Raw genomic sequence first — 12,068 nt, 5'->3', positions numbered from 1 at the left:
CCCCCCTTTTATGGAAGACCAGACACTATTTTCTCAAGCTTCCCATGATCTGAAATTCTCTCCATTACTCATGAATGCAAAATTTACTCATGTGACTTGAAGGAGAGCATCTTGTATTGCTCTTTCCATTAATTCTCTCTCAGTCAAAAAGATCTTTGTATGCCTCCACTGCTACCTGAAGAAATGCAATGTATGTTTTTGGCTCAGCGAAAGCCAAATCAACAGGGTAAACCTTTCAGTTTGGAGGACAATAAAAAATGTTTTGGATGGAAATTAACTAACCCAATCCTGCTCTCTCGTTTGTGTTTTTACTTTCTTTTCTTTTTTTTCCTCTCTCAGTTGCTAACTTCTTGGTGAGCATGTACAGCATATGGTAAAAATAAACACCTATCTTACAGGTCGAGTTCAATCTCAATTAGTCTCGTCATCTCCTGATGCATTTCTTCATTCACAGCAGCAGTGCAACAGACTTTATATTTGTCAGTTTGTTGGGACCTACTGGACACCGGCAGACACTCTGCCCTGAAAAAAGTACTTTGCTACCATCGCTTTTTTCCAAGGTTTTTTGTTTTTTATATTGCTGAACAGTGGGCACAACTGGAGTCTGCACTACCAACAGTCGCCTGAGCTAAACAGGCAAAACTCATTCACAGCAACACAACTCTGAACACACGTCTCAAAACAAGCTCAGTGCAGCAAACACTATGAACAACCCTCACTGAGATAACACACTGTCACTCAGAACACACTGAGTAAAAACACTAGCATCAAACACCAACACTCATCTTTACAGTTTGAGTGACTTCACACTGCTCGATAGTTTCTTTAAAGAAAAGAAATAGATTTCCATATATAACAATTTTCACGTAAGGTAAAGAAGAAGGAATTAAATCAGTTTGCTTCAATACAGTATTTTGTCTCGGAATTTATGGAATTACTGGGGGGAAAAAAACAATGTTCAAAACTAATAGAATAGCGTGACTAATCCTGCCTCTCTCCAGCATCATGCAGCTGGTTTTCTTCATCACATTTGATGTCGGCATCCTCTCTAAACATAAATGAATGTGGTGTTTCCATTGCTTTCACCTCCATTACTTTCTGAAAAACAGTAAGAACGCAGTTTTACTCTTGTAAATATATAGTGTTATTTACTTTTGTATGTAACCTCAGACATCTGACCTGGAAATATTGTTACCTTTGCTCTTTTACCTGTTTCTACAGTGTATAATGGTTTCATTCTTATTTGGTGTTTGTATACAAAAAAAAGGCTTTCTGAGCTTTCTCTTTATAAAAATACTGTATAAGTTCACTAACTAGTCTAAAACCTGCTTAGGCTTTCATCTTAAATTACAATCAGCAGTGTTTGATAGGCACCAGACTGAAATCTATTCTGTTTTGAATGCGTGGTGTTGTGCGTTGCAACAGCAGTGTGTCAGCATTTGAACAAAGTGCTGTGAATCCACAGTGTTGTGCACGTTGTGGTTAAAGTCATGGGATAAGTGTGTAGAGTTTTCAACTAAAGTTTGGGCCACATGAACTGTCGCTGTGCAGACTGTAGTTAGAGTTTTGCACGTGACTCCAGTTGTGCCCACTGTCGTTTAGCAATCGAAAAAAAAACCTATAATATAAATACATAAAAACATGCTAGAAATGAACATCGGCCAACGATAAGGCAGAGAAACTCGGCGTCTCTCTGGAATAAAGATGCAGCAGAGATTTACATTGCTTTTTTTTATAAACCGGTTTTATTTTCTGATTTCTTTCTGATAATTTTGGAGGATGTGCGTTATGATGCTGTTGAAACTGTATTGCATTATATCGAGGGGTGTTTGCTAATAAGTCTACAACCTTTCCTATAAATGGGGTGGACGAAATAAAAGAAACACGAGTCAGTAAATTGCAATACAATAAACCACCACCCTTACATAATGATCACAAAGTGGAATCAACAGCTTTATAAAACAGTTTAAACCAAATGTCCAACCTTCATGAAGGTAGAATTCATTGCAGGACTTATGTGTTAAATGTAGGCTAGCTACATACACTGTCAACTGAGCATACAGTTGGTAATATATGTATACACAAACGTGTTTGGGTTTTGACCAAATCTATACCCTTGTTAAAATTGTTGCGGCAGAACCTTTTTTTTATTTTTTCAACACATCATTCTTCTATGTCAAAACATGGCGCCTACATTACCCACAATGCAACTCGGCCGCCAATGGTTTGCTTTGGAGATTACGGATTCTGTGCTTAAAGGTCCCATGGCATGAAAATTTCACGTTAGGAGTTTTTTATTAACATTAATATGCCTGCCTATGGTCCCCAGTGGCTGGAAACGGAGATAGGTGTAAACCGAGCCCTGGGTATCCTGCTCTGCCTTTGAGAAAATAAAAGCTCTGATGGGCTGATCTGGAATCTTGCCCCTTATGAGGTCATAAGCTCAAAACGCTTGTTTGTTTACTGTAATGGTAAAACGCCTTTAGACATGAACCAAGCTGTGATTTCCTTCCAAGATGGACAGGCTGACTAATGCAAAAACAAAATCAAAAGAGCTATATTTGGTTTATCTCACTGGGAACATTTAGTCATTTATACAAATTAAACAACATTCAGCCCAGATTAGCACAACACCCAGCTGCTCCTTTGTAGTAGGCCTAGGCCTATGCCAATAAAACAGTGGCATACATTATTCATACATCAGGAACAATTATTTAGTTATTATTATTATTTGAAGGCATATACCGAGTAGCCTACATGGACTCAAAGGAGAGGCCACAATAATTTTAAAATGAAACAATGTGATTGGCTGTGTGAGAACAACCTCTACACCCATCTACCCAGGGAGATGGAAAGGTGTTCTGATGAATTAAAAAAAAAAAAATTAAAAAAATACATTTGTGATTTACACAGACAATATGTAGGCTATACTGTAGCAAAACTCAGATATGCTATTTCCTTTCTGCTAGACTCGACAGCTGAAATCTGAGTGGTTCTGATAGATAGATCGATAGATAGAAAGACAGATAGGGGGGTGGGGATGGCGCAGTGGATGGGACACATGCATTTGGTGTGGGAGACATGGACATTCCCACTGTGATACATCAACCAATGTGTCTCTGAGCAAGACACTTAACCCACAGATGCTCCAGAGGTGTGCGACTTCTGACATGCTGCATAGCAATTGTAAGTCACTTTGGTCAGCTTAATGTAATTTAATAAAAGACAGATGGATAGATCTTTGGACATGTGGATTTTAACCGCTTACAAAACCTATTTTCAGCAAAGTGCAGATTCTCCCTGCATGAGAAAAATCCGTTTTAAGTGGCTGTGAATGTCACTCAAAAACAAATGGGTTGATGTAATTACATTTTCTACATACCACAAATTACACTGAAGTTAAAAAGTCACTATAAACCTGAAGAGCTTTCTGTTGTCAATTAAGTTGAACACAAGAACCACAAATAAAGAACTCAAGTGGAACAATGTCTCTGCTTCTGAAGCAGTGGGAACCCTGTGACTGCAGGGAGGTTATGGTTTCCATTTCTTGTTGGTTACTGATTTAACCAACATGAAATGGAAACCATTATCCCCATTGGACGTAAATGGTGTCACTTGCTGTGTGCCAACCAGCATTTTTCGGCGTTACTGTAGAGACTTCTTAGACAGCCACAGTGCTGGGAACTTAAAAGTGCAATCTGTGCCAAGTCCCTGAATTATTATCTGAGCTCTAAACCCCTAAATAACCGCAGCCTGAAAAGATTTGGCACATTCATTCAGTCTTTAAGGAGGTTGGTTGCTGTGGAAACCAAATGCATGCAAAGTGTGTGTGTGTGGGGGGGGGGGGGGGGGGGGGGGGGGGGAAGACAGAGACACAACACAACCACAACACTAAATATTTTAGGGCACAACAATATATTGCTGATATATAGTTACAAATCCAAAAGTAAAGTTAATATTAGATGTATACAAGTTATAAGACTGCCTCGCTATTGTAAAAAAAAAAAAAATTACATATACTATATATATTTATACAAAACAGCCAGTGTTATCATCATGATTAAGTTTTTGTAAAGTAAGCATCTAGTTCCACGAGGGAGTGTTTCAAAGTATTATGAAGAATAGGACAGGGAATAAATGTATATCCATTAAATATGCTCAAAAAAAAGGGGAAACTGATTTTACACATCAGTCACTAAGATAAGCTGTTGAATCATAAGTCAATGATAGAAAGGAAAAAAAAAACCTATACTAATAATTCTAGGAGAATAGTACTGCATACGCTAATAATTAATCGCTCTCATTGCCTTGTCATCTCATCTAATAGGCCAATGACATAGAATGTTTGTTAAAAAGCTAAATTATATCATCTTATTGCATGTTTACATTTAAAAGGATGTAATAAAGCAATGAAGGGATGGTAAAGAAACGGTTTCCAGCTTGCAGTAAGCATCATGTCTTCACCTCGTAGGGCCTACACATCTTTTCTAAAATAAGACACAACTCAGTGGAATTTCGGTATTCTTTGTAATTTTAATTCCCACAATTTAGTTAAAATGCAGACATTTCTTCACTAAAATCTTAAATAAAACATTACAGTACGATATATGCAAATCAGAAGAGCTTTACGATTTTTGTAGAAGCAGGCTACAATTTCTATAGATTTATTTTTTTATTCATTCCTTTTTTTTTTTTTTTTTTACTTTTGAAGGACCGGACAGTTAAATAGCAGTAAACGGTAAAGAGACAACACAGAGCTGTAAAGCCTGCAGGCCAGCCAAGGAGCACATTCTATCACAAAACAGACCAGAAAACTAGAGACAGCACGTGAAGGTCTGAGCTGATGCCCCTCCACCTCTGAGAGGCGGTGTTAGTTCCATACAAACAGGAGAGGGCGCTATTCCACCTGGCGGAGCTACACGACCACAGAGTGGCAGCAGTGTGGTTGCGCCTTCACAGACGGCTTGTTTTGCACATTCAGGGAGAGAGCAATGGCATCTTCCGTTTCTCCACAAAGAGGTCCCAAAACAGTTATAATGCAATAGAAGCACAGGAACTCCCTCACTGGCAACTCCACCACTCATTGATACTGAGGCGCCGGAACAGACTGGTCTAAAACGCTTCCTCTCTCCAGGGAGGGGAAGTGTCAGGCTGGGCCATCTAGTGGCTGCGTTCATACCAAACCAATTGTTGAAAGAAAGATTATCCTGAGTTTTACCTGCAAAATCACTGGATTTATTGTCTTTCAGGATATGATCTAATCTAAGCTGCATCAATGAAGGATCAGTTTGATCTATAACTCATAAGATAATTAATCTCAAGGTCTGACTCATTTAAAAAGGCCCCTCCTTTCTCAATCAGCAAGTTGGAACTCTTATTTTTGTGCTTTCCACACTGCCTTGAAGTGGACTGGGCTCCTTTGGAAGAAGGTGATGGAACATATGTTCAAGCACCAACTGAACCAACGACATGCGACGATAGTCGACTGGTTGTCTGCTAACGTCCGATCGAGCCAGATTAGCTGAGATTCCAGTGTTAAAACCATTGTTTTATATCTATGGTTAAACCCTTGATAAATAACACCTACAGAGGTTCGTTTTAACTTACTTTAATCATTATTTGTGACAAAGAAATATGTAATATTGGAAAAAAGTTTTTAGGGGCTTTAATATATTAAGAGCAATGCTACTTTAATATTTACCATGTAGCATAGTTGCTTTTATGACATTACTATCAGATATGTTTAACGCAGTCACCAGAAGACAATCCCCCCCCGCCCCCTCCCCATCTTGAGCAGTGCATCCCTTTTGGCCTATCAGGGCTGAGAATGGCATGGTAAAACAACAGAAAATGACAGTGTGAGTTACAAAACAGGGGCCTGCAGAGCACGGTGGTGATGCAGCACAAACCAGATGTCTGAAGCATGCTGGCTGACCTCAGTCAAATAAACCTCGTAATCCACCATGAGGAAAGTAGATTCAGTCTCGTTTCATTGTTTACTTAACTTAAACACAAGAGCAACAAACATCCACCAGCTGCAGCCAGATAATAGAACTTGCCATCGAGTGGCTTTCATCTGCGGAAATATGCACATTACATGGGGTTCTCCTACTATTAGACTAGACTAGAAATATTATTTTGTTGGCATTCAACAAGGTTTTAAGTCTGCACTTGGTAGCTCATGTCGTCGTTACATGCTAACAAAACAATCAATGTTTTATCCTATCTATAAATGACAGGGTGCTCAAATGCTGTCAAGTATGAATGTGTAACATGCCTATTTATTTTAGAATATGAACAAAATAAGTTTTTCTGCAGAAAGATGAAAAGGACTCTATGGCACAATACACTTAGAATTAAAAGCTTGAATCGAATTTCAGTTAGCCCGTTGCTCTCTATAAAACAATAAGGTTTGTGTTCTATCTAGAAGTAAGCAGTTACATTGGCTTGTTTTGAAGACTCTGTTCTGAAAATCTGATCTTCTAGGCCTATTTTCTCCAAACTGACTTCCTCCACTAGCTCTGTGCAGCCCCCTGTGTAACACACATGCCGTGGAAGAGTGAAAGGGTATGAGCTTCAAGAGTGGTTACCTGCCAAAACAAGGAAACAAATGTCCTCATAGTCCAGTTATCAGTTACTAAGTTTAAGATTTAAGATTTGAGGTTTCGCCACGAGAGATTTTTGCTTCTAGGTTTCACCTTTGTGAGCAGTTGTCCTGGTTTTAGCAAGATGCTGTCCTGCTCTCACAGCTCATGATCAAAAGCAGTAGGGAAACAAAATTACAAAGGGTTTTCATCTAAAATTCAAACATAAAAATGGTAATTTAAAAATCTGATCTATTGGCAACCGACACGTCAATCTACTAGAAGAACACACGGGGCTTAGAGGAAGTGTGGCACATGGCACCAGTGAGGCAAGACACTTGTAATGAGACCTTTTCTCAGTATCACAGATATCTTAGAACAACTAGTCCCTGTTTTCCAGTTTCCCCATCGACCCCACAGTGTGTCATCCAAAGTGTCTGGAAGCTCACCCAGGTTAAAACTCAGATATGGTAGAAAAATATAGTCTTGATGAAATTTCTATAGTCATTCTCTTCATTACTGAATTGCACACATACACGTAGTGTCAACTCATTGTAATAGCAGTGTAAAGTGACGGGGATCATGATTAGCACTACTACTACTACAACAACAACAAAACGAGTCACTGCGCGAGCACACACATGCTCTCGCTTTCTTTCTCTCTCTAGACACTTCAGGTTATTTTAGTTTTTTACTTGCACTTAAAAAAAAAAAAATCATGGTTAATAGTTTGTCTTTCATTGGCATCATTAGGCAACAGGTTTTTTTTCCAGATACTCTACAATATGGTTACGATGTAAACACCACATTACTTATTATTTAACTGTATCTGCACAAAGTAAAACACAATGTTACAAGGCAAGTGGCTAGTTAAGCATAGATTTGTTCATGAGAAAAATATTTTTTTTTTTAGGAAACACACCACAAGAACAAAAAAGAACTTGCAACATCTGGCAACGAGTTTGTTCAAATAAAAGACAAAAAAAGCTTTAGACTTTCTTCGTCTATACAGGTCTGGTGACCCTGTTAAAAAGCTGGTGATGATCAGTACTATCCCCCCCAGATACCATCTCACATAATGATCCTAGGATAAGTCTTGTGATATTTTTGTGACATGAGCGTCCTCAAATCCACCACCACTGGACTTTGATTTAGCCTGAAACTTGACCCTATGTTATGTACCTAACCTTTAGCACTTTGATTGAAATGCAGGTGATCAACAGAACAAACGCTTCTACACTTAAAAAAGTAAAATAACAGCCCATTTTTGAGGAGCTACATGTGTGGCTGGAGTTGAATCCCCTTTTTTTCCACCTCTGCATAACTGGCGGAGTTATAATACGGGTTAGATATGACACATAATCGCCGTCTGACATGACAAGGCTGACCAGGGGTATGAGACCGAGGTTCAGGGCTACAGAAACAGATAAACCCTGGACTAAGACGTGATCTGACCGGCAAAACAGGGCGGGAGATCTGAAATGACCCGAACGTGGACAGTGTAGAGGTCCATCATTGGCAGGAGCCTTTAATATGAGGAAATGACTCCAGTAGCTGAGCTTTATATATGAAAACAAAGGCATACGGATGAAGATATGTGAACATTTCATGAGACCTTAGTGTTTTTGTTTCTGTTCAGCTTTAGTGTTTTGGCTTCTGCGACACATAAAATTCATTCTACTTTAAGTCTATCAAATATCCCCATCTGAAACATTTTCTCAAGGAAACATTTCAACTAAAGATTTGTTAGCCAATGCTGGTGATTTTACTGATACGATAAAATCAGAAGGAAAGAAATATCTCCAGCTTTCTGTTGAGTACGGCTTCATTACTTTAAATTTAAATACGGTTTTCCAATCAATGTACTTCTGCACACCTCTGGAAAAAACAGCAGCCTGTCAAGTGTATGTGTTCATTTAGGGTGTGTGTTTTCTGGGATGAAACACAGTAATTAATGAATGGAACTATGACATCGTGGAGATCCTCCCTCCCCACTACATTAAAAACACACCATGATCCCACTATCCCCCCTCCCAAAACTCTTTAAGGACAGTATTTACAGTACAAATTACAGTATATTACATCATTAAAAAATATGAGATCCATCTCTAAAAACATACAGAAGCTCTTGACAAAAATCAACTCTTTAGCAAATCAGGTTTCTGTGGTATCATGAGGAAAATTAAAAAAAAAGCAGAGTGACAGTCCCCTCGCCCCCCCTCTGAGGCGTCCTTTCCATTTGGCCCTAGTTGTACCTGGCTAGCATGTTAAAAGTGAGATGATGGATGGGTTGGTTTGCCGCACGCACATCTTTTTCTTCCTCTTTTTGAACTTTAAAACAAGCCTGCAAAACAACAAATCACACTCAATCCAATACAACAATATGTACAGGGTTTTTTTCTGGCGTTTTGGAACAATAATGAGCACTTGACAATCTATGCTACCTGGGATTGCAGGCCGAACTATCTAGTTTTACTGTAGTTTAGGTGGAGCAGAATTAACGATTTGATTTGTCGTCGTGCGCTGCCTTTTGTTTTTAAAACTCATGATAAAAAAAGAAGGGACAGAAAATGACTGCCACTGACTTTTTCTTTTGCCATACTTCTTGTTAAGAGGTACTGGAAATCTCCCTATTACTGTCATATATGTACAGCAGATTGAATAGTTGGTTATAGACTTTCATATGCACCCAAAATAAGAGAATAAATAAACTCCGATCAGAAACTCAAATGAGACAAAAAAAAGATTACTGGACTACGGAGCCAGGCAGCATATGAACCAACCCTCCTCACACACCCACAGTACAACCAAGTCCATATGTTAACCTCTGCAGCTTCCTCCCTTCTCCTTCTCTTATCCCCGTCACCCTTGCTCTATCATCATTTCCTTTTCCTTTATCGGTACCCCTGACACTCGAGCGATGATTTCTACCCAAGTTTCCCTCTCTCTTTCACCGACTCTCTCTTCCTCCTCTGTTCTCCCTCCCAGCCGTGCATCCTCAGACGTAGGGCAGGATGCCGTAGACGAACAGGGCCATGATGGCAGCGCTGAACAGGCCGGCCACGGGCACAGTGACGAACCACGCCAGGAAGATGTTCCTGAAGAGGTGCCAGTCCACTGCTTTCTGGGAGCGGATCCAGCCCACGGCCACGACTGAGCCCACCTAGGAGCCGCAGCCAGGGGGGAGGGGGGAGAAAGAAAGCAATCAGCAGCAGCACAGAACAAAATGTTTAAGGTAGGCAAAGTCAAAGACACTGAAGAGCTGCAGGTTGTTCAGGCTTTTCTTATGCAGATGACTTCAAATCATATCAGCTTGTTTTTACAGGCCTACTTCTTATATTTACTGTAAGTTTAGCCAATTTTTGTCCATCAAGCTCTAATGGACTTGACAGCTAATGAGTGAAATTAAGTATAAAGAAGGAGACAATGGAAATATCCAACTAGAGTTCAAGTACCTCAAAATTGTACTCAAGTACTTGATTAAATGTAGTTAGTTGCATTTCTTCACTGGCAATAGTTAAGCAGACCAAAAAGATCCACAGGTAAGGAAACAAAAGGTGATGACACGTCATTAGTATCTGGGCAGAAAAGCCTGCAATCAGCCTTCAGCTCTTTAAGACCAGATCAGTCCAAAATGTCTGTTAGTCAAAGCAAGCAGATTGTATAAGTTACTACTACACAATCCTTCAAATTTAATATCTGGGTGTGGACGTCTGCAATCAGCAATTCTGCTGTACCAAAAATCCTCTTTATTGGGCTATAAATAATTAATGTAAGAGTTTTCCCAGCTAATTTATTTATTGTTTAGTGTTTTTAATGTCAGACATCCATGAACTCTTCTCTCATACTTATTCAAGTAATCAAGTGAGAATATTACTGAGAAGGAATTCATTCATTTCAGACCCCTCAGTGCGTTGGAGTGTCATGTGCAGTGACTGCGTTCCGCTCCATTTGTGACGCTGCAGGTGGGCGGGGGTTGAACTGTGTCTGCTCTTATACGGCCAGAGAAACATGAGACACCTTCTGTCACACTCACTAAATATGGAAGGTCAACAGGGACCAGAGGTGTTTGTAGTCTATCTTACTCAAATGTTACACTAGTGACACTAGACTATACAAAAACATATTGTGGGAAGGAAGGAAATGATTTAGGCTGTCAACTTCTCAGAAAGTTATTTTACTTTGTCTTCATTTGGATAATAAGCATCATTCTAAAAGCAGTGTTTCAAAAGCCTGTGTGGAACAATAAAAAAAACTTTGTGGTCAAGATTTTTGTTTACAGCCAATTACAGTATTTTAGGCAAGCATCAGCAAAGCCTGAACTCAGTGTGACCTCAGTGTTTGGGCTGCAGACGGCCTGTAGAGCTTATGAAACACCGAGTCACTGCACCTAATCTCTCCAGGACTGGGCATCAATTCAGTTTCATCTGCACACAGGTAAACCAAACCCACTAAACCAAACGGATGCCATTACCCCTCATTTACACTCACATTTTCTCTCTGGGAGATGTTTACAGATATTGTTGGCTACTTTCTGAAAACATCAGTGTCACTTTTAACAGAAACGGTATGATAAGTTAACAAATAACTTTAAAATACAGATTTCATCCAACAGTGTGTCTGTGCATCTCCCCGACACAATCGTTCAATTTAAATCCACACCAGACTAATATACCTCCAACCATCAGTAGATTTAGCATTAGGACATAGCAGTTGATTATCCGAGGTTTTAGGGAAGAGACAAGGGTAAGTGGAGGTGAGAAGTGAAACTAAGGTATGGATGATGATGTTGACGTTTACACAAATTGATCATCAGTAATTAAATACCAGTTTTGATTTTTTGTGCAGTTTCCCTTCAGCAGACTGTTGCCAATTTTTGAAGGATTTATCTAAATTATAAACACAGGATTGTTTTTTTTCACAAATTCAGCTATTATGTGCTTAAAATTGTATCCCTTATTTTTACTTGTGTCAATGACATGAATTAACAATACAATTCCTGTGTTACACTTAACTTTCTTCCTAAATACAGGCTACCAATTTGAAGAGAATACACTGAGGCTACAAGCAGCAGCCAGTTAGCTTAGCTTAGTATAAAGACTGTAAACAAGAGGAACAGCTAGCTTGGCTCAGTCCAACTTAGTATAGCACCCTTTAAACAGCAAAGATGTTTTAGAAATCTCTATTTGTACAGATTAAACTATAGAAAAATGTGATTCTTGTAATCTTAAAACTTAAAGAATGTTAACAAGTAAAAGAAAATCTTGCTACAAAAAAACGGCAAAAGAAAGCGATAAGACACATTCTCATGAATCTCTCTGTCCAATAGCTATACACTTGGGATATTCTGCTCTACAACTAATAGGCTTACATCAAATGTCATCAACTTCTAGTACAATGGTCCTCTTAAAGAAAAACGTGTGAGGGTTTGCTACCAAAGGAAAACTGCAGAAGTCAAAACTGCAACTTTGGGAGTTGTTATTG

At 39.1% G+C, this 12,068-nt stretch overlaps 2 protein-coding genes across 9 annotated transcripts in view; one reads left to right on the top strand and one right to left on the bottom strand.

Moving 5' to 3' along the window:
- LOC116689435 (E3 ubiquitin-protein ligase KCMF1) overlaps positions 1-286 on the top strand; it is a 15,499-nt gene extending 15,213 nt beyond the window's left edge. Inside the window, exon 7 of the mRNA XM_032515961.1 lies at positions 1-286. This exon is cut by the window's left edge and continues 1,278 nt beyond it. The gene's annotated coding sequence lies outside the window, so the exon portion shown is untranslated.
- Positions 287-5,650: 5,364 nt separating this feature from the next.
- Positions 5,651-12,068, bottom strand: part of slc20a2 (solute carrier family 20 member 2) — a 58,086-nt gene continuing 51,668 nt past the window's right edge. For all 8 annotated transcript variants that reach the window (XM_032514922.1, XM_032514929.1, XM_032514921.1 and 5 more), the window contains one exon: positions 5,651-9,747. In XM_032514922.1, coding sequence (XP_032370813.1) covers positions 9,583-9,747 — 165 coding nt within the window. In that variant the 3' untranslated portion in view covers positions 5,651-9,582. The remainder of the gene's footprint in view (positions 9,748-12,068) is intronic.

The sequence above is a fragment of the Etheostoma spectabile genome, chromosome 5 (genome assembly GCF_008692095.1).
Source record: "Etheostoma spectabile isolate EspeVRDwgs_2016 chromosome 5, UIUC_Espe_1.0, whole genome shotgun sequence".
Classification (NCBI taxonomy): domain Eukaryota; kingdom Metazoa; phylum Chordata; class Actinopteri; order Perciformes; family Percidae; genus Etheostoma; species Etheostoma spectabile.
This window is presented reverse-complemented; position numbering and strand designations above follow the sequence as displayed.